The sequence below is a fragment of the Canis lupus genome, chromosome 13 (genome assembly GCF_011100685.1).
Source record: "Canis lupus familiaris isolate Mischka breed German Shepherd chromosome 13, alternate assembly UU_Cfam_GSD_1.0, whole genome shotgun sequence".
Classification (NCBI taxonomy): domain Eukaryota; kingdom Metazoa; phylum Chordata; class Mammalia; order Carnivora; family Canidae; genus Canis; species Canis lupus.
Window position 1 is genome coordinate 22,840,466 of NC_049234.1, and position 24,719 is coordinate 22,865,184.

At 31.9% G+C, this 24,719-nt stretch overlaps 1 protein-coding gene across 4 annotated transcripts in view; it reads right to left on the minus strand.

Annotated features, from left to right (window-relative positions):
• TMEM65 (transmembrane protein 65) overlaps positions 1 to 24,719 on the minus strand; it is an 87,323-nt gene that overhangs the window by 18,449 nt on the left and 44,155 nt on the right. For 2 of the 4 annotated variants that reach the window (XM_038555456.1, XM_038555457.1), the window contains exons 2-6: positions 20,432 to 20,476; positions 17,592 to 17,659; positions 13,209 to 13,263; positions 12,305 to 12,347; positions 10,113 to 10,218 (exon numbers count right to left, since the gene is read on the minus strand). In XM_038555456.1, coding sequence (XP_038411384.1) covers positions 10,113 to 10,218; positions 12,305 to 12,347; positions 13,209 to 13,263; positions 17,592 to 17,659; positions 20,432 to 20,476 — 317 coding nt within the window. Of the gene's footprint in view, positions 1 to 1,068; positions 3,777 to 10,112; positions 10,219 to 12,304; positions 12,348 to 13,208; positions 13,264 to 17,591; positions 17,660 to 20,431; positions 20,477 to 24,719 lie in introns of those variants that run through there. The other 2 variants (XM_038555455.1, XM_038555454.1) reach the window with 2 other exon arrangements.

Here is a 24,719-nt window from a genome sequence, read left to right on the forward strand (position 1 = left end):
AACTCCGTGAGTCTAGAGGTAAAAAGAAACCTAAGCATAGAAGAGATGTTACAAAGTCTGTACAACTGATGCTCTATCGTATAGTAACTAAGAACACAGGCTTTAAACTTGGACAAAGCTGAATTCCAGTCCACTTATTAGTACTAACCTCATGGGTCTACTACTAACTCTCTATATAAAATTTATCCAATATAAAATAGGGATAATAAGAGCACCAACTTAACGTTGTTATTAAAGTGAATACATGTGACAAAGTGTGTAAAATATCTACAGCAGCAAATAAATGCTTGATAAAAGGGAGCTAACATTTTTTTAAAGGGAGCTAATAACATTATCATTATTACCATCATCTCACTCAGGTTCCAGAGCCTAATATTTCCCAAAGAATTTCTGGTGAGACTGGCCACCTAGTTGCTAAATCCATACAGCTGAGAAGTGGCAATTTAGAGAGAGAAGGCAGTTGCCAAAAGTGAGAGTAGTAAAAAAAGATGGGAGGAAAATGAAAGTTTTCCTGAGGCATCACAGCACAATAATAATGTCCTGGGGATGGTGCTTCACCACTAAGAAAATAACGACATTATATTTAATACATTCAAGATGGGAAGAAAATATAATTCTCAAATTATGACGATTTATTTCAAAATGATTCACACACTTTCTGTGTGAAAGATAAACTTCCATTACCTTCAAAATTCACCTCCTACAAAAAAGGAGTCAATGAGGCATTATTCTACAGAAGGCCTGGATATCTCTGTGTAAAAACCCATCAGTGTGATTTATGCCAATCTCTCTAATCTTATTTTTGACACCCCATTAAAGATCAAATTGTCTCAACATAGGATCATTCTTCTCTCATAATCTGAAACAAATCTCCAGTGTGGACTTCAGGGAGGTAATAAATACTTCATTTTACTGTATCAGTGATATTGCCTCAACCCTGTAAAAAAAAAAAAAAAAAAAAAAAAAAAAACTACATTTATTTATTTCATTTCCCTTAGTGACGTAATAATAACCAGGGCCCTCCCTCAGAGATTAGGAAGAAAATCAAATTTTAAAAGCAAAACCACATTCCAAATTTCTTAAAAGATATTTTTTTTTTGTTCAATTCCTTTGTAAAAACATTGGTCACCATTTAACATACAGTGGCAACAAAATGCACCCAATTTACATGCATCAACAAGTCAATAAATCATAATACACAGACAACATGAATTTCAAATGAACAGTACTAAATAGCTCATGTTGTATTTAACTATAGTTATGGTGCCTCCAATAAAGAAATACGAGAAAAAAGATTCCAGTTTTAATCTTAAATAAGGTTATTTGTGACAGGTGCCATGAAACAATGATTTTATGAAGTCATTATCTTAAAGGGAACCACTTTTCAGAAATCACTTTGTGCAAAGCACCAATACTCACATAGGATAAGATCTTGAAAAGATGTGTACCTTATGTTAAAGACAAAAGGGCTCCATTTCTTAAAAATTAAATATCTGAATGATTCAAATTTTTATTATGCCCCCAAATTTATATATCTTTCAACCTGAAGGTTATATATGCCATGTTTTGACACCTTAAATAATTCTGCAGACATTCAGCTAAACTGAAGGGTTCTGTAGGACTGAATTACTTTCAAGAGCAAAACGTGAAAACGTGTAAAGCCCTTTCTAAGCTCACAGGCAAGGTTTCTGGATATGGGATTTAATTAACAAGAAGAAAATTTAAGCACCACAATAAAATACTTTTTAGAAAACAAAAAAGACTGGCAATATACAAGTTAGGAACAAATGCACTTAGACATTTACCACCCCCCCCCCAAAAAAAAAACCAAACCCTGTTTAAATAAGCACTCTATTCCTACCAGCTAAAATAATTAAAAAATTCTTTTTGGTGTATACATGGTACTATGTGGAAGATAAAAACCACAATTCTGTTTAAGAAGTCAAGTTCCATAATCCTAATTTGATCAAATGAGAGTGCTGTATTATTTGTACATAATAAGAATGTTATATACTTATTTTTATATTATATGATTTATTTTCTTCTTTTCCTTCAAAAATCTATGATTAAAGGATGGCCCTAAATTATTTTTAAGTGTAGAGAGGATAATTTACAACAAATTGCATTGTGGGAAAAAACAGCCCCTCTGAAAATAAGAGGTCAAAGTAAATATGTGCAAATAAAATTTTAAGTAACTGTAAATACAGCCATCTTAGAAGTTTCCCTTCTTTTGCATCTATCAAGCAACATAAATAATTTCAGTGGCCCAAACAGTAATTTTCAGTTTTTCTCCTCCATGATGTGTTTACTCTTACAAGTAAGAGTAATTTTTTAGCATATATAACAGGCCACATGCTAACAAATTTTAAGGGCTCATAAAATTAAAATTTATGACTCATATATAGTTGTACTATACATGTCAAATATGCAAGGCTGAAAATAAATAATTTCAACCTAGAATATTATTTAAACATCACAAGAAAAGAACAAAAAAGATTTCTCCTTACATAGCTTTTGACTACTAGACTATTCATAGCAAAAAAGCAATATCTAAAATATTTAGTCTTCACCTCAGAGTAAGTTATCCATAAATAAAACTCACTAAACGAGATGAGACATAAGGATTATGAGTATGGAGTACTCCGATTCAGTCAATTCAGATGAGACGACGCTCACCTCATCTGAGATGAGAATGGGGAAAAAGAAATCCATCCTAAACAATAGAATCTATATCTCATTAACCTTCCAAATGTCACTTCAACTTCACCACTTATATCATAAACCTTCTTGACAGTTCCCATTTTCTTTTTCTCTAAAAAAATTTTTAGCCTCTTAATTTCCAACTGTCAGGTCAAACCCCTTATTTTACTCTAACTCCACAATCCTCATTTATAAAAGACCCTAAGATAATCATTTTCTTCCCCTCAGGAGCAGAAGCTATGATGTAATGATTCAAAATTGAGAAATTGGAGATTTAAAAAAATCAATGAAAATAATACACTTACTAACATACACGGTTTTATGTAGTAGGGACACCACATAATACTTACTTCTGATTAACCTCTGGCTCTTGAGACAGTGAGGTCAGAAAATTCAAATGAGTAATAGATACTTAAAATACATAAAGTGTGTGTCTATTTTGAATAGAATAAGAATTTTAAAATGACTGAAATTATATGATTGTATATGTTCAGTGTAAAATAGTACAAAATTGATGTTGCCAAATAGAGTAAAAAAAAAAAACTTTAACTTATATGAAACATCTTAAGTAATGTGGCAAAAATTTCAAAGCTGAGTTGTAATTAGAGAATAGTGACAACAGAAGATCCTTTCATGCATGCATACGCATGAAGTAACAAGTATGCAAAACCCAACTCAGTACATCAATGGCTGATACTTAAATGATATTTTGATATAAAGAAAAAGGTAAAATGTTGACTACAATTGGTGAAAAAGCATTTCAACAATTTACACAAAATGGATACTAAACATTTTGTTAAAAAGATGTCCTAAGAAAACCAAGCCACAATAAGTTAGTGTTTTCCATAATACATGCTGAATTATTTGATCCCATATCTATACACTGTTATTGTCTTAATTCCTAAATGTTGTGACAGCATATTTAGTAATTGAGGTACATCAGTTTACATCTTTTTATAAATATTCTAAGAGGGTTAATTTTTCGTTTCCAGTTTTTCATCTTCTTCACCTCCTCCAAAGAAAAGCAAAGGAAACATTCCTAGAATGCAGCCAATAGTCACCCCAACAGCTTTGCCCTAAGGAAACAAAAGAAAACATTTTTTGAAAGTTATTTTATCCCTGATAGAAGAATCCTTGCCTAAGTCTCTACAATAAACAATTTCTATGTGTTATAAAATTCAACTGTAACCGCATTTCTTTTGATCATAGTAACTTAAACATAAAAATAAGCCACATATGACAAAGGAGGCAAGAATATGCAATGGGGAAAAGACAGTCTCATAACTGCTGTCAGGAAAACTGGACAGCTACATGCAAAAGAATGAAACTGGACCACTTTCTTACACCATATACAATAATAAACTCAAAATGGATGAAAGACCTAAATGTAATAAGACCTGAAACCATAAAAACCCTAAAAGAAAACATAGGCAGTAATCTCTCAGACATCAGCCTTATAGCAACATTTTTCGGGATCTAGTCTCCTAAGGCAAGAAAAAACAAAAGCAAAAATACAGAACTGGGACTGCTTCAACTAAAAAGTTTTTTGCAGAGCAAAAAATATCAACAAATGACAAAGCAATCTACTCAATGGGAGAAAATATCTACAAATGATATATCCAATAAGGGGTTAATATCCGAAATACATAAAAAACTCATACAACTTAACACTGAAAAAGAATTTGATTAAAAAATGGGCAGAGGACCTAAAATAGACATTTCTCCAAAGAAGACATACAGATGGCTAATACGAAAAGCTGCTCAATACTACTAATCAGGGAAATGCAAACCAAAACTACAAGGAGATATCACCTTACACCTGTCAGAATGACTCAAATAAAAAACACAAGAAACAAGAAGTGGAGAAAAACGAACCCTTATGCACAGCTGGCAGGAATGCAAACTGGTACAGCCACTGTGGACAACAGTATGGAGGTTCCTCAACAATTAAAAATATAACTACCACATGATCCAGTAATCACACTACCATGTGATTACAAAGAATACAAAAACACTAATTCAAAAGGATGTATGTACCCCTGTGTTTATTGCAGCATTACGTACAATAGCCAAACTATGGAAACAGCCTTAAGTGTCCACTGATAAATGAACAGATAAAGTTGTGGTGTACACACACACACACACACACACACAAATATTATTCAGCCACAAAAAAGAATGTAACAACATGGATAGATCTAGAGGGTATCATGCTAAGTGAAGTAAGTCAGTTAGAGAAAGACAAATACCATATGATTTCACTCATATGTGGAATTTAAGAAAAAAAATAAACAAAGGGAAAGGAGAGAAACAAACCAAAAACAGACTCTTAACTATAGAGAATAAACAGATGATTACCAGAGTGGAGGTGGGTGAATAGGTGAAGAGGATTAAAAATATACTTATCTTGATGAGCACTGAGTAATAATATAAAGAATTGTTATATTACTGTATTGTACACTTGAAACTAATTTAACTTGTCTTTAAAAAGACAAGAAAAAAACAAGCATTGGTGAGGATACAGAGAAAAGGGAATCCTTGTACGCTGCTGGTGGGGAAGTAAATTGGTGTAGCCACTACGGGAAATAGAATGAAGGTTCCTCAAAACATTAAAAATGAAAATACTATATGATCCACTAATTCCATTTCTGGGTATTTACCCAAGGGAAAAAAAAACACTAATTTGAAAAGATATATGAACCCATATTTTTAGTGTAGCATTATTTATAATAGCCAAGATACAGAAGCAATCTAAATGTCCATCAACAGATGAAGAAGATATAGTATATATGTATGTGCACACACACACACACATGTATGCAAGTATAAATGTATACATACATTTGTATATGTATACACATGTATACATGCACACACACAAACACACAGAGAGACAATGGAGTCTACTACTCAGCCATGAAAGAGAATGAAATCTTGACATTTGTGACAATGTAGATGGACCTCAAGGGTATTATGGTAAGTGAAATAAGTCAGACAGAAAAAGACAAATAACATGATTTCACTTACATGTGGAATCTAAAAAACAAAACAAATAAAAAAACAGAAATAGACTCATAGATATAGAAAACAAAGTGGTGGTTGCCAGACAGGAGGAGATGGAGGGGATGGGTGAAATAGGTGAAGGGCGGTAAGAGGTACAAATTTCCAACTGTAAAATAAGTAAGTCATGAGAAAGTAAAGTACAGCATAGGAAATATAGTAAAAAATGTAACAATTTTGTACGCTGATAAATGGTGACTATACCTATTGTGCTATTTTGTTAATATATATATAACTGTTGAATCACTAGGTTGTATACCCGAAACTAATATAATATTGTATGTCAACTACGCTTCAATAAAAAAAATAAGTTACAATAGGGTTCTAAAACAAGTAATATTTAAAGTTCAATGCAACTAGGAAAATTGCCGTGAAATAACACCAAAGAAATATTCAAGTAGAAAAACACTTCTTAGAAATTGTACATACATTTTATCATCTGAAGATAGGAAGATAGGGGGAAAAAACTCACCAAATACTCTCAATATATTTGGATTTGCTCCTTTTTGTATATATTCCTTTTTCAATATTTATCCCCAGATATAGCTAATTATATGTAGGTCTAATACTTATGTAAACATAGCTTTGTATTCTGTCTCAATTCTTCCCCCATAGCCACCTGTTCTAATAAGCCCTTTGCAAACTGTTTCATAAACTTATTATCAAACTCCTTAAATTCCACTGAATTGATGGCCTTTAATGTTTAAAGCTCTCCTTATATCATTAAAAATCATTGCTACTTTTTCGCCAGTGTGATATTACAATAAACATTTCTCTGTATAGTTCTTCCCAATGATTTGCTTAAAAATCACATAACATGAACATCTGTGCATATTCATAGTATAATGAATACCATGCTATCTATTCTAAGCAAAACTGACAGCAACTACATATATACCAATTGAAATACAGTTGATCCTCAGACAACAAAGGTTTTAACAACACAGGTATGGATCTACTTATGTGGGTTTTTACAGTTCAGTACTATAAATGTTTTTTCTCTTCCTCATGATTTTCTTAGCAACATTTTCCTTTCTCTAGCTTACTTTATTCTAAGAATACAATATGTAATCTATATAGCATACAAAATATGCGTTAATCAACTATGTATGTTACTGGTAAGGCTTCCAGTTAGCTATTAGTAGTTAAGTGTTTGAGAAGTCAAAGTTATACATGGATTTTCAACTCATGGGGGTTGATGGTGCCTCAACCCCCAGGTTGTTCAAGAGTCAACTGTATATGTATAAATATATGTAGTATATGTATATGTATATGTATATATACACACCAATTTTTTTACAACCATACCTACACTATGAACACTTTTAAATGTTTATCTTTGTAAATAATTTTTAAAATTTGAATTTCTATGATGACCATCAGGGTTAAATCTTTTCAGGTAAGTTTTAGTTCTTCATACAAACTTTACTGAGAATCTACTATGTGCCAAAGTCTGTGCTAGGTACCAGAGAAACAAAAACTAATTAGATGCAGTGTCTCTATCTTTTAGGAACTTCCAATTAGTTATAAGGAGAAAAGCAAATAAATAAAACAAATTCTATCAGACATTACAGGTGCTATGATAGCTACATAATCAACAATCTTGAATACAATGTTTTTTCTTATATATCATCCATATTTATCTATCAGACCCTTCAGGGTTTCTAATAAATTTCAAGATTAGACATTAGTGTTTTGACAACAGCTTGCATAAAAATTTTCAACTCTGTTATTTTTGGGTTTTTGGTGGTAGTGATAGTGATGGTGGTGGTGGTATGCCCATGCTTTATGTTAATAGTCAGATTTGTCATTTTCATCATGTCATTTCATTTCATCATCTCTTTTTCATCAAGCTTCAAAAAGTATCACTCTTACAGAGCTTTAATAAGCAGAAATTTTCTTCATTCCAGATGCTAAAATTTAATCCTAGATCCTTATCTTGACCTTAAACTTTATATTCATTTATATTTATTTATATACACAGAGAAAGATTTTATTTAGATTTATGACTTTCCCATATACATGAAATGTTCATTGCTTCTTCTACTTCTCACCCATTCTGTTAGAATGCTTGTTACTATTTTCCATGGAAAGCAAGGGTTTCCTCCTGCACTCACTCTAGGACTGCCAGTTAATGAGTTCCAATCCAATTATCTCAATGAGGCATAAAGTCAATAGGGCAGAGAGGGAGGAAAGAAGTGGGATATCCTTTTCCAGCTCTGTGATTCAGAACCTGAAACATCTTTCCACTGAAAAATCAGTTACCTATATATTATTATCAGGTCTTATGATAGTCTAGGCCTTACAAGTAACTACACTAGGGCTAACCCAAGAACTTGAGTACATCTGTAACACAGTTCAGAAAAAAACATTTTCTGAATTTCAATCAGCTGAATTATAAATGAGGTTTTAAAATATAACCCATATCAACAGGAACCTGCATATTCATTTGCATTTATTCCATTATGGGTAAATTTCAGAGTTAGCTTATGCCATGAATAGATTACTGATCAGTAGCTTAAATTACTTCAGGCTATTCATTAATTGAATGTTACTGAATGTCATGTTACAAGAGTACATTCAATCCTAACATAAAAGAAGAGTCAACAACCAAGAAATAGAATCACTTCATATGCTAGCAGAAAATTTCAAAATACACACAGATACACACATTATCTATCCATCTGTTATCTATCTATCTATACACTAGCTTAGTAACTGAAGTACTTTTATAATAGGAGAAGGGAATGGACCTGCTTATAATATAGAACGAAAAAACAATGATCAATTACATGAGAAGAAAGCCAAGGAAAATCTTCTCTTGGTCCCAAATGTAGTGCTAAAATGTCAAGCCAAATTGCTAGAATGTTAGAATATCCTGATTCCTCAACATTTCTAGCAGAAATCAGACAACTAATCTCACTTAAATTTATCTATAAATTGCAGGATATGGATACATATACATGATTTTCTACACAGAAATAGGTGAGTCTAAGGTGAGGCCTGAGATTTGCATTTGTAACAAGTTTCCAGGTAGGGCTGATCTTTCTGGCCATGGCACTACACTTTGAGAATCACGGTCCTGTATAATCTCACTTTCTCCCATGATTTTAACTATCACCTTTTCAGTCAGTGTGGCCTGCAGTGACTCTCCTATTTAATCCTGCAAGCTGTCTCTATCCCAGCACTCTCAATCTCTTTTACCCTGCTCTTTCTTTTTTCTTTAATTCCTTTAACATTTGCAAACTTTTGGTACATTAAACATTTTATTTATCCAATTTTTTATGGTCTTCTCTCCACTGCTAGAGTGTAAGATCCATAGAAAAAAAGATCTTGTTTTGTTAACCAATATATTCAAAACTCCTACATGTGTACTATGCATTTAGTAGAAAATAATGAATATTTGTTGAAAGAATAATTGATAATACTCATCATCTCTAATTCAGACCTCTCTAACTTTTAAGCCAAATGCCTACTAGGTATTACCACTTCAATGTCCTAAAGCATCTCAAATTCAACTTACTGAATCAAAAAAGATCTCATAGCCTTCCTTAACTTGTCCTTCCTCCATTTTTCTTGACTTAATTGGTGGCACTGTAATATATCTACTTTCCTTCCTACTTAAAATTCTTCACTTAGCACTCCATCACCTAGTTATGAGGTTCAAGCTCTTTAACATAGCTTATATGGTCTTTCCTGTCTGATCTATCCTTACTTCTCCAATGCTGTTTCCTACTGCTGCTTCATCTTCAACTAGTAAGTATTATACTCCAGCAATACTTAATTTCTTGTATTTCTCTGAACATACCCTGTTTTTATCATGTCTTTCTACATGCTAGTTAATGTACTCAGAATTCTCTTGTTCACCAGTAAACATCTTATCAATAATACACAAATATGCTTAGATCCAATAAGCACCAAGAAATGTTCCCACCAAAAGACATTTCTCCCCACAAGTATGAATTCTCTTACTTGTGCTACTGTTGTATCTAGTGCATGATTCTATAACTGCATATGTCCTACAAAATTATAATTTGTTTATATGCCTTGTTCTTCACCTAAACAGTTCTCAAAAGTAACTATAATTCATATTCATTTTATGTCCTTCAGTCTCTAGTACATGGCATATATTCTTAACTGAATCATATAAAGAATATTCTAAAAATCAAATACACCTACACAAAACAAACAATAAAAAATTAACCTTCTTCTGAAAACTGCCAAAGCTTAGACAATTTTGTTAAACACGCCACTCAAATCAAGTTAGTCTCAAATTTCTCAAAGGACTGAACTATACAGTATCTTGCTCTGGCTACCTGAATTCATTATCATAAACCATTTAGAGTACTTACAAAATGTGTACTAACACGTGTTTGCCACATGTCCACTTGTTTTGGTGTAAGATCAGGAATTGACAGACCTAATCTGGAAGCCAAAGCTTCAACATAGCCTGCAAGTCTTTAAAAAAAAAAAACAGAAGGACAGAATGTAAGTTTTTAAAGAGACACACAAATGTCATTAAATAAACTAATTAGTACAAAAAGAAACCAGATAATTTTACACCTGTAACTGGCACTCTAGAAATGGAGTAAATGTTTTTAGAATTTTCATTTTTATTGTGCATAAATATATATAGCTTAAAAATATGTTATCATTAATGTATTCAATACATAAACTAATTGGCTTAGAGTAATTATTCTCTTTTATGTATGTATGTATTTATTTAGAGAGAGAGTGAGTAAGTGGGGATAGGAGAGTGGGGGGAGGTGAGAGGCCAAGGAGGAGAGGGAGAGAGAGAGAGAGAGAGAGAGAGAGAGAATCTCAAGGAAGCTCCACACCCAGTGCAGAGCTGGACATGGGGCTCAATCTCACAACCTGAGATCATGACTTGAGCAGAACTCAAGTGTCAGATGCTTAACCAACTGAGCCACTCAGGCACCCCGCTCTTTTATTTAAAAGATTATTTCATAGTATATACAGAATTATTGCAATAAAATTGCAATTATGTACTTATTCCAAATTCAAAGCAAAGCACATTTTCATTTCATATGATATAAATTAATAACTGTCACCAAAAGCAAAAATTTCCAAAATTTATTAGATTGATATATTAATAAAAACAGCCTAGAATTTTGAAGGCAATCTCAAGTATTATCAAGTTTAACTTCCCATCATTTATTGGATACAAACTTACTTTGTGAACTACAAGGGAAAAAATTTGCCAATTAAACTATGCATATATCAGTTATAAGATGGATCCCAATATCAGATATGTTAAGTTCTACAAAAAAAAAAACTATGTACCTAAGAATCAATAAAATGTAGTATTTGTTATTTAATGATATTTTTAAAGGCAGAGAAGAAATAGTTCTAAACACAAAGACTCCCAACAAAATCTTTATCTCTAATCAAAAATAACTAATGATACAAGCTAAAATTAAACGGCTATAAAAGCTATTAAATCACTTAGTTCTATTAATTATAAAAAGCTATCACAGCAGCTATAATATTACCAATATTAACCTTAATGTTGGAAATGGGGAAACAGAATGTGTAAGGGGTGATATCATTATAGATTCATGTCAGGAATCTGAGAAATATAAAATTTCTACCCTGGCCCAGATGCAAAGAAACTTTGTGTTTTAAGAGTAGCTTTAGCCTCAAACTCCAGTACAGAAGTCTCATACACAGGGTTAGATCACTTATAAAGCTGCTTCTTCCTAGATTATAGGGCTAAGTAAACTACTAGACTCAAATCCAAATCTCAAAAATTACCACTCTCATGAACCAAGGAAGGAAGAAATAGAGCCAAAGACTGAGCAAAAGAGAGTATGTTTATCACAATAATTAATGCCAACTTAGTCTAATTTATACTTTCCAAGCTTCCTTAAGCTCAGGAGGCAGCCCAGACCATGTGCTGCGTGGAAGAGAGAATGTAAAGTGAGTAGGAGAGAAAGCTGGCCTTTTCTAGTAGGCGTCCTTGCTTTGTTTCATCATTCCTGTCACATGGAATAAAGACAGCAAAAACTGGCCAAACCCATGTATGATCTGGCCATTACTACTTTTGAAAGTTCCTTTTTTCCAGAAAACATGCCCAGTCGGGAGCCTCACATTTGAGCCATATCTCTTATCTTTGAGCTTAGTGAGAGAAGGGTAGGGTGAAACAATGATGAAGTTCTTGGTTTTAATCCTGTCTTACCTTAGAAATGTCTATAAAATACATATAAATACTTCAATAAATGAAAAATTAAACTCTGCTTAAATTACAGTCATCTTACAAAAACTTTGTGCATCTATCAATCTCCTGAGAAGATTTTAAACACAAACTCCAGGTCCTTATACCCAGAGGTATAACACAGGCATTTATATTTGATGCACACCAAAGATCTAGTACTACTGATTTACAAATATTAAATTTAAAACTTTAGTTTGAAAACATACACAATAAATGTCCCATATTTTTTATCTTTCTCAATTAAAGAATAGAGAAGAGAAAGAGTAAGTCAGTACACACATGCACAAGTGAACAGATGAATGTACCTACCCAAGTCCAGCTAAATCTGACACAAGATTTCCCAAAGCAGCAGCTAAAAAATTGAGAAATGAGTAAGTGACTTGTTACATGAAAGTCAGAAAAGTCATCCTAATATATCGCTATAACATCAACAAAGCACTGATCTGGAAGAGTAATCACAGTTTCTGAAACTACAACTATATCCAAAGTAACTCACTGGATAGCTCTGAATCTCAAGATTTTAAAATAGAACACAAGTCCTTTGGGATTATACTGTTCTATTTCTATCAAATAATAGGTTTTCTTCTGTTGTGGTAGCCAGTTTCCATTTTGGTTTCAATATCTATACAATATTTTGAATTTTATCTTTTATATTTAGGGAAATTTGGATATTTGGAAGTTAAAGTAAAGCTTTATGAATAGCTCTGAAATTCAAGAAAATCATAGAGAAGAAATATCTCTTTCATGAACTCATCTACTCACAATGCTTTCCAAACAACAAACACAACACTTGAACCATTCCTAAATTTCACCATCATGAAAAACAGATGGTAACTAGGAGAAAGACAGTAACAGAACCAAGTTAGATTTCAATCTTATATTTTCTTCTTTGGTTTTTCTACCCAACTTGAAAATAAATTAGTACAAACAAGAGTAAAAAAGTTTTGGGGTAACATTGAATTAAGAGAAAAACTGATTTTAACATAGTACAGCATTGTTACTCATTAACTAACATAAAGTACCTAAAATTTCTCAAGAAAAAAGTGCTACATATACAAAATTAAGAATTAGAAGAACAGGATTAAGGAGACAAACTAATAGACATTTCAATGAGTAAACTTATTCAAATAAATTATCCTCTAGTAAATCTAAGCTGCTAAAATATTTTATAAATATACAGAAAATGGATAATAAAATGACTATTATTAAATACCTGCCATAGTTGAAATTCCCAAAATAATTCCAATAGACATCTCAATATGGGTTCCCTGAAAAATGATTATAAAGAAATTAATCTTAAAAACTAATGCTGAAGTGACTATAAAAAATAGTAAAGTATTAAAAAACAGAGAGACTGGTTAAACCCATACATAGGTTATTGCAGCAAAATTATATATATAAAATATGCAGAAATATTCATATAATGCAGTAATGTACTTATCTATTAAATGTATGCATTTATGAGGAAACATCAATATCACTTGATTCATTAAAATTACTTTCATAAAAATAGCAAAAACATAATTACAATACAAATAGCAATATAACCCATCATTAAAAATCTAAAATTTATATTTTCCAGCCACAAAGAAAGATTCTTTAAACCTCTTGGAACACAAAAATCAACTCACCTAGTTTTAAATTCTGAATGATACATATATATTATTGTTATTTACTCTACCAAAAGAGTTTAAAAAAAAAAAAAACAGACTCAACTAATTTCTAAGGACCCAAGAGATCAAACGTCAAAAATTATCTTTATATCAATGAGTCCTTTAACCATTAGGTAGTAAGACCATATGATTCATTTATAAGCAACAGATAGAACCTCAGTAAAAAAACAAGACTCTACTTCATTTCCACTGAATTTACTGAGAGAGTTTTATACTTTCCACATCCATCCCGTTCCTTTATAGACAAGAGAGATTCATATTTGTACTTCCATTTTAAAGAGAAGGAACTGAAATGAAGAAGGTTAAACTATTCTAATGGGTTATTACATAGAATAAAGAAGAAATCCTATGATCTACTGTGCTGAGTTCTAACGCTTGGGCAATGTTGCCTTAAGTAGATTTAATTTTCCTCCTGAAGAGTGATGCTTGAAAATTTTAAAGTAAATTTTTAAATCTCAATGATACTTACAGAGAGAGAAAAAAAAGAACACTATGTGGTATGTAGAAATATTGCATTACTTAATTTTTTATAAAACTGAAAAGAGGCTGAGTTGAATTTTCCTCATTTTTCTCTTGCCTAGGCCTTTTGGCTCCATCCCTTTAAAACACAATTCTTGTTGGATATGGAGAGAACAGCCTGATGCATAAGTCTCCTAAGTATTTAAAATCACAAGGAAGGTTTTAAAGGAACCCCCAAAAAACAGATTTCTGAAAGAAAATGAACAGAACACACGTAAAGAGTAAAGATGTGTATCTTTATATACGGATGGGAAAAAAAAAACTCACAAAAAACTGGAGCTAATATAGAAAAAAGGCACCTGACAGGTACAGTACATAAAAAATAAATATAGCTTCTTTAGCAGCAATGAATCATTAGGCATGCCCTAAGAAAAATCTGTTTGCAATACATGTATTTAAAAAGTGTTTAAGTGCTTAATCACTTAGTTGTATTTAAGAAACCTGAAGGACCTTCTAACAACAAAAAAAGCTTCAAACAAAGTCAAAGACAGATTGAGGACAATAGACTACTAGTCTTTACTTTTCCCCATAGTTACATCAAATTCTGTTATACATCTAATACTAGTTATCTTAAAATTACATCTGGTTCATCACCTGAATACAATTAAACTACTCTAGAATTCTAATGAATTCTATTCTAATTAAATTGTAAAAACGTAATCCAAAAAAAAAAAAAAAACCCACCAAAATATGTTATAAAAAGCAATACCAGTAATGCAAAAAGAGAATATAAAGCTATGAAACCAAAGGCTGAGTATGAACAGCAGCCAACAATAAAGGTCAATCTATTACAGGAAGTTACATAGGAATTTGTTTTGATGACTACAACTAGGATGGCAACCAAAAGAATACAACAGGAAAGAGGAAAACATCAAATGTCAATGACATGATAGAAAAGAAGAATCAAATATTTCCTTAACCTACTATCTTAAAACAGTCAATCTGTCCCACAATGTTAGAAGGCAATCAGTGTTTTTAAAAAATTAAAAGGTGAAAAACATTCTTAAGATAATGATGACTATTTCCCTATTCACAGATTCTAGAATTATATTATTTAGGTATTTTAGTTTCAGCAGCCTATTTATTATAAAACTCTTTGGGAAATTTCACTGTTCCTGAACTAGTTTGCAATTATCACTGAATAACAAATTTCCCACACAAACTGCTCTTCATCAGGTACTGAAGCCAGTGATTTAAACATTTCTTTCAATATTATATGAGTAAAAACTAGTATATGTCCCTGAAACTGAATTTCAGTGTAAACTTCAAGAACACATATTAATTACTAACTTGGAGTCAAGTATCTCAGACCTGGAAAAATAGCTCACTCTCAGTTATACTAACAATGAGACACAGGCCCAAGTAACAGAAAACAGTAAACAACATAATAATTTGACTCTAGAGTGTGGGTGTTTCACTGTGTTGGTAGCTGTATTTAGATGCAGATTATCTGTTACTTTAGATATTTATTTCAAAGAAATAACACAATGTGAACATTTTATTCAGGGTCTATGAAGCTACCCAGTTTCCCTATTCTGAACTCTCTTCAAAATCTCTGTTCACTTTTTTTTTAAAGACCCTATTTTATTTATGAGAGATAGAGAGAGAGAGAGGTAGAGAGAGAAGTAGGCTCATCACAGGGAGCCCAATGTGGGACTCGATCCTGGATCCCGAGATCACGCCCTGAGCCAAAGACAGATGCTCAAACGCCAAGCCACCCAGGTGTCCTATCTATGCACCTTTCTTTATACAAATATATCATCTCAATACTTCCTTGTAGAAAGGATAGTCTTTCAGTATTTGACTATCCAAGGTCTGCCCTACTGAGGTGGAAAAAAATAAATATGAAGGTAGTAGTGTAGATACTAGCTCTCAATTAAGAGAAACTGAAATATTGAGTTGTGTAAAACCGAAAGATAGATTTGTCACAGAGAAACTAAGAACACATCAAGAACTATAGCTTATAAATCCATAATAGTGATGTTTTCATTATAATTAGATATGACTTATTATTTATTAAATAATCTAACCAAATTTTAGTAATTTCACTGAAAGCAGTGTGGTTCTAAGTTGCTGAATATTCAAATATATTTTCTCAAATTCACAGATATATAAATTTGCCAATTTAATACTTATATATATATATATTAGGAAAATGTCATAATCAGTCAAAAAAACTAGCGTTCTGAAATTATATCTTAGAGGCTCTTGCCAGGATGCTTTGCTAAAGAACTATGCAGTGGGTGCTCTCACTTTCAAGTTGTGTGCATGCTAGGGCACCTTCTGTGACTATTTAGGCAGCAGGATACATTCTTATTGTGTGAACATAGGTGAATAGCCAGACTTTCTGGATATCTGAGCACCATTAATCTGGACATAAGATGAGACTATATAACAGCAAAAAAAAAAATTCATTTTAGATATTCTTTTAAGAATTTGAGATATTCTTTAAGCAAATTTTATAATCTACACAATGTAAATCATACCTTTAATCCCTGTTTTGAAACCAAATATTCTATTTATGTCCATCTGTAGTACATGTGACCTCCAAAACACCAAAAAAAAAAAAAAAAAAAAAAACCACCCAAACCTTGCAGCTCTCATATGTATTTTTCTCACATTCAATAATCCTAAAATCATTTTTTTTAACAGTCTCTTACACAACAGCTACCATTTACCTCATTTTTTCAAGTTAGAGTCAGTGAAAAGAAGTGGATAAAGCACTGGGCAGTTTTAGAAGACTTGCATTTTAATACATGGACTCATCTCTGGCTTTAGAAATTGAACCAATATTGGTATTCATTAACAAAAGGTGCCACTCAATGGTAGGAAAGGTAAATAAGCCTTCTCTGAGACTAAACACTTTTAAGGAACACACTTACATTAAAATGACTACAGCAAAGGGGATTTTTTTTTTTAACACTACAATGGAACAACGACAGAAAGGAGATACACTCAGTGTTCTCAACTAAAACTTAAAATATCTTTCTATTAAATGGATAGACTATATCAAAACACCCTTTAAAACATTTCTGCATGGAAAAACTAAACAAGGAACTAACCAAATAACATATATGTGATGAGAACTGTCAATAAAATTAAAGATCAGAAAACTTATATACTTTTTCCTTTAATAAGAATGTTGAAACTAGAGAATAATATAGACCTAATAAATATGTGTTTATTACTGTCAATGCTTTACCAAAAGTCTTAATGATTAATATATACAATGCCTTAAAACTGAATGATAGTCTGATTAACATGAAATATAATTAAAAAATAGCCTTGTTCATTATGATGTTAATTAAAATTTTATAGCTAGGATATATAAATTATTAGGAAAATTTAGACCACATTACTTTCTTTATTAACCCAAAATAGAAGGGGTGAAAGAAAGAACTTACTGCAACAATCATAATTGCATTATCCAAAAAGCCAAACCCTATGAAAGGTATCGCATTGTGGATGAATACTGAAAAACATCAAAAACAGAAAATATATTTTAAGATTTCTGTAACTTCAAATAAGAAAATAGACCATATGATTAGTCTCCTAAACAGATCTGACAACTTTTGAAATTTGCTTTCCATTTCCCATAGCCAAACGATTCTGCTCCTGCTGTAAGTTAAACTACTTCCTAGAAGCTACACTGGGGACACAAAACAAAATTAAAAAACATGTAACATGTAAAAATAACTGTGTTAGACTTCTGACTTGTTTTCTTACTAGCTACACATACAAAGTACATACAGTTAACAGGAGAACAAATAAGTAAATACATATTACAAGTACCATGTTTTTCCTGTTTATTGCTATTGATATCAAACTGTTTCTTATACCTAAAGACTAATATCATAAAATTAATCTCCATATTAGAAATAATTTTAAAACACTCTGAATCAAATTTCAGGGAAGCTACTGGTCACTTTTACTCACTAATCAATTTCTGGACAAATGTGAGAAAAATATAATTACTCATCTATATTAGCCATATATATGCGGCTTTTCCTCCCCTCATAACATCAGTATTCCTGAAAGCTTTCACAAACTATTTAATTTAAATAAAAATGGAATTTGGCTTCTTACTAACAAAGGCACATCTTACCTTATCTATCTAATACAGAATCTGAATGACCTGACATAACAGAAGTGTAACTAGGAAGAACTAATACCTATATGCTTTTTATACATTCATTCTCATCTTTTTCATATTTGCATCTTCAGCACATTGCAGAATGCCTAGTGCATAGCAGATACTCAATGAACATTAGTTAATTAAGTTGAGGACCACTAACCTGGAAAGGAAGAGAATTCCATATTAAGAGAACTGAAGGCAGACTGTGAAACAGATTAAAAGCTGGGATAGTTAAAAGACTTTATTCTAATTCATCTATAAAATTGCCAAGATAGAGCCAACATCAATTCAACTGATGACTTTTTAAAATAAACATCAAAGTTGTGAGTTTTATAACATATCCAAAAACTAGTCCCTTAAACGAATTAGCTGTATGTATTCAGTGACATTAGAGTGTCTTTCCTTTTAATGCATTAAGTCCACAGAAAGTATAATTAAAATATAATCCAGAAGTTATGGAAGTGTGACATTACTATCATGAGTTCTGCACTAATCCAGGGAAGGCTAATAAGTAGTAAACAAAACAAAATGAAAAACGCTTCTACCCAAAACCACTATTGAAGACTAAGATCACAGGAAAAAGGTATATATATCCTAGATCATTTCATGTCTTCTTGCTATCAAGAGAGAATGTTCAAGATAAAAAGTAGCATCTTTTTAATTATAAAGAATATTATTTTTAACAGTATTATTTTAAAAGCTATTAAAGATGGTAAAAACCAAATAGTACATTAATGAAATGGGATTTTTCAATTAGAGAATCCAGCCTTAGTTCTTTGATTTTAGCTAAGTCTAGCTGCTTAACTACTAGACATTCAAAATTTTATTATAAGCAACTTTGAAGTATAAAATATATCATGTTTTTATGCTTAGACCAAAATAAGTGTGTCTATAAATAAAAATGTATTGTCATTACAAAGGAAAAAGTATAATTTTCGAATTGTTACATAAACATGTACTAGACACTCCAGTGGGCATGAGATACAAAGATATGTAAGAGTTGGGTTACCAACGCTCAAGAAGTTTGGGTATGATAACATATTATATCAATAGTTAATTTCAATATAACAAAAAAACTGATAATAGTATTATACAGTGCTATGGACATGAATTTGCATGAACCTAGGCTAGGTGGATCAGGAAAAACTGCCAGGGGAAGAAAAGTTGTAAAAGAATTCTTAAATGTTTTCGTATTTAGGAAAGTAACTCCTTCCTAATATAAATTATATTCTACCTCTGAGAGAAAAAAGAATGGCTAATTAATAAGCTTTTAAAAATTATATAGCTTGCTCTCCAGTATGTAATGACCTCCTATTAAATTTGTGATTTCTCCAATTTCCTTTGGGAAATACTACTCTGTAAAAGCAAATCACATCTAATATTTAGCATTCACTTACAACCTACTCAAATTCACTGTACCGTTAAAATATTCTCTTCTTTTACTGTCTTTATAAGATCCCAAACTGCTTTACATTATGCCAGTATTAGCCTTGACTATTTATTCCCATCATAATCAAGTAAAGAAAGTACATCAGTACCATTATAAGCTTCTTCTTCCTGGTGGTCTTAAATGAACTTAACTTTCTTCATCATCATAAACAGCAAGCTGTAAGTATTTTCTCTATCAGAGAACAGTTCTTATGTAGCCCTGAGCCCAGACTTTCTAGTTCTGAAATTACCCAATTAAATCCAAACTAAACATAACCATTTTTTCTGGGAATTTAGAAAATCCTACCATTAATATAATTTTATTTCTGGATGATAACAACAGTTTAAGAATGATTGATACTGCTAACAATATTAGAAATTCCATTAGGGTAGAATGGGGTAACTGGGTGACGGGCACTGAGGAGGGCACTTGATGGAATGAGCACTGGGTGTTATACTATATGTTGGCAAATCAAACTTCAAAAAAAATAATAAAGCAGGTAATTTACTGAAAAAATATTGTATCTTAAATCAAGTTTATAAACTTTGTTTCAGCATGAGATAACCCATATACCTGAAAAAATTAAATTTACTGACTCTTCTATACTAACAGTAAATTATATAGTTATTTCAAATCTAAAAGATAGATGCACAAATATTTAACAATTATAGAACCATTACCATATCTCAGCTGTCCTGGGGTGGGTGGTGGAGCTTCCAATTTTTCTAAAGGGGAAAAAAAGGGTTTAGGTCAAGAATTAGTTACTATAGCATGCTTTCTTTTTCGCTACAATAAAGAAAATACCAGCAGATTTACAAAGTGGGAGAATATCAAAGTTTATTCACAAATTTTTGTAGGTTAATAGGTCAAAATAATAATACTTGGTATGGGTTAAATTACAAGGCTAGAAAATAAAACTGAACTTTAGTTACATGGAACCTATAACCTATACCCCTGAGTAATCATTAGTTTTTCATTTTTGTGTTTTTTAAGCCCTTGCATCTATGTAATGAGCCTGTTTACATTAATTACAGTAAAAAAATAACCTTTGAAATATAGCTACCCTTATTTAAGATGCAATGATAGATGACTTAAGTAATATATATACAAACAGAAAAAAGCAGAAAAAAGAATATTCAGATAGACCTAAATATCCTTTAAAAAAATAGAAAATAACATTTTCAAAGCAATGTATTACAACAGTGACTTCACTGGATGGTGTTATGTTCCTTAATCTCCCCTGATAATATACTGAATATTTTGAGTCTTGAAACCTATATACTATTGGATAATATAACATATTCTATACAATAACATGACCAAAAAAAGTAGGATGCTATTTAAAATCACAAATAACAATAAATTATAATATATAGCATAATAAACACACATAGTCTTCCCAAGTATAAACCAAAGTGTCTTTAAGTGCCATCATTAAATCTAAAAATTAACAATTATTATAAAGAAGCAATGTATCTAATCTCATAACAATAACCATCTCACCATTTGTATAAGCACAACAGTAAGCGATGGTTAAATGGCAGAGAACGTACTTTCTTTATCCTCATCCAGTCCAAAAGAATTAACTGACAGTCTATGGAAAAGAACCCACACCTCAGGTCACATTATTCTAAAGACTTAGTACAACCAGACTGTCCAAGGAAACACGTACAAACTGGATATATACTTTCTAAAATACTTATTTTATAATCTATGACAACATAAAAACTGAAGGATTTAGTTTTAGGAAAGTAAAAAACAAATCTCCACTGATAAGCTATATAAAAAAGAAGTAGCATCCATATTTGTGAATGGCATTTTACTGAAAACACATATAGTACCAAAATGATTTTACAATAACAAGTACACTAATACCCTAAGTTCAATTTTCATATTATTCAGAAAGTTCTAAGAATTCAAGTTTGTTATGTTTTCCCCTTTTTTAGAAGAGTTGTGAAATGAAGATATATTAATCTTGGCAGAATTTCACATCTTATTAAAATATATTCTCTATTTATTGACTAACACCATTACCTCAAGATCTATTTTGAAAGCATGCAAATGGTTTTCCAAATTTTAACAAGGAATATAGGATACCACTGTAGTCCACAGAGTTTTCTGGTGAAGTAAACATGCAAAAGTGGTTACATACCAGAACTATTTGCTAGTTGCATTACTCTCATCATCACTACAGTTCTGACACTGTGAGGAGAAGTCCTTGTCAGTTGACTGGAACATCTTGAAATACCTAAAAATTCAACAAGCAGGACCTTCCCAATAGAATGAGAATATAGAGAGTCCTTGCTTTTACGTCTTCAAATTCCCTACATATTCATAATGAGCAAAATACTTTAAATATTTTACAACTCTTATGAAGAAAGGATAAGAGTTAGGCAAATGTATAAGGTGCAGCAAAAACAACCAAATATATAATTAACATTCCTAATCTTCCTTTCATATTACCCATAAGGATTAAAAAATTAAAACTAATGAAAAAATGAATTTTTTAAAGACTGAGAAAGAAATATAAAGGAAACAGAGCAGGGAGGAAAATCATTGGCACAGAGACTAAAGTAAAATCAAAGCAGAGATTCTGCCTCCTGCTTCACAAAGAGCCTATTGAGTAGCAAGAGGAAACATGAACATTTCCTAGAAAGTGGAAATTATACTGGAAATTATCCATAAAATTTTTTTAAATCATAAATTGATAATTTTGAGGACTTTGACACTGTAAATTACTTTCTTTACTTTGTTAACTGAATCAAAACTATATCAGAAGTGAAAAACACTGGATGTACTATATACAACAGAACTCAGGTCTTGGAAATAAACCCCCACAATCTATGCAGGTTTTAAAAATCTATGCAAAGTTTTCTTTTGAATATGGTAAACTATCTATACTTACACTGGAAATGTTTCATTAAGACGACTTTGGAGTTAGAAAAACTAGTTCTTTTCAATTTCTCTGTGTGTGTGTGTGTGTGTGTGTACATCACACTTCTTTTTCTACCTTAAAAAAATAATAAAACCATTAAGATTGTACTTCACACATTTTCCAATGATTTTAACTTTAAAAATTCTGGTTCTACTTCTACTATTGGCTTAGAAACCTCCTACAACACCAGTTCTCCTGCACAGGGGAACTATAAACAATATACAAATATATACAAATAAGTAACTACCTAAATGCACTAGAAAATGACTAAAAACAGGTTGATTCTGGAAAGGAATCAACACTTAGAAAAAGGAATGGAACTAAGTGAGATACCTGCTTACTGCAGCTTTTGGCCTGAGGGCAGACCTCAACTCACAATATATAGGGCAACTAAAACTCAGACAAAAAAATCTTCAGTCTTTCTGGGCTGAAGAAGCAGTGCACAGGGTACAAAATAACCAAAGCCACTGGAAAGTGAAAGGGGAGTCCTGGAAAGGATAGAGTTAGAAAGGACGAGCCCTAAATTCTGTATATACAGAATACAGTTCAAATATATGGCTGACCTGTGAACCACACATTTGAGTAAAAAACAAAACAAAATGCCAACTAAGAATAAAATAATTGAAGATTTGAGTTACACACCAAGAAAGAGTTTGCAGTATGAGCCTAACCATCAACTGCCTGCTCAAGCAAGTAAAAACAAAAAACTGATATTTTTTAGAAGAATAAAACACAATCCCGAGTCTCTACAATATAACTGCAGCAGTGACTAAGATATAATCCAAAATTATTTCACAAAGAAACAAGAAAACATGACCGACCCATTTTCAGGAGAAAAAACAACAGACAGAGATTAATTCTGAAGTGACTCAAATGTTACAAGGAGCACACAAGGACTTTAAAGTAGCAATTAAAATTATATTCAAAAACATAAATGAAAACATAGTCAAATAAAAACCATAAAAAAAGAACCAAACTCAAGTCCTAGAACTAGAAAATAATTATCTGAAATTTTTAAATTAATTGGATGGGCTAAAAGCAGAATGGAAGTTATAAAACAAAGAGTAAACCTGATGATAGATGAATAAAAACCCAATCTGAAGAAGAGAAAATAAAAGGATCAAGAGATAATGAATCACCACAGTAACTTCTTGCAAGATACATCCACGAAAGCAAAAGAAACAAAAGCAAAAATGAACTATTGGGACTTCATCAAGATAAGAAGCTTCCGCACAGCAAAGGATACAGTCAACAAAACTAAAAGAAAACCTACAGAATGGGAGAAGATATTTGCAAATGACGTTTCAGATAAAGGGCTAGTTTCCAAGATCTATAAAGAACTTATTAAACTCAACACCAAAGAAACAAGCAATCCAATCATGAAATGGGCAAAAGACATGAACAGAAATCTCACAGACGAAGACATAGACATGGCCAACAAGCACATGAGAAAATGCTCTGCATCACTTGCCATCAGGGAAATACAAATCAAAACCACAATGAGACACCACCACCTCACACCAGTGAGAATGGGGAAAATTAACAAGGCAGGAAACAACAAATTTTGGAGAGGATGTTAAGAAAGGGGAACCCTCTTACACTGTTGGTGGGAATGTGAACTGGTGCAGACACTCTGGAAAACTGTGTGGAGGTTCCTCAAACAGTTAAAAATAGATCTGCCCTACGACCCAGCAATTGCACTTTTGGGGATTTACCCCAAAGATACAGATGCAACGAAATGCCGGGACACCTGCACCCCGATGTTTATAGCGGCAATGTCCACAATAGCCAAACTGTGGAAGGAGCCTCGGTGTCCATCGAAAGATGAATGGATAAAGAAGATGTGGTTTATGTATACAATGGAATATTAATTACTCAGCCATTAGAAACGACAAATACCCACCATTTGCTTCGACCTGGATGGAACTGGAGGAGGGTATTATGCTGAGTGAAATAAATCAATTGGAGAAGGACAAACATTATATGGTCTCATTCATTCTGGGGAATATAAAAAATAATGAAAGGGAATAAAG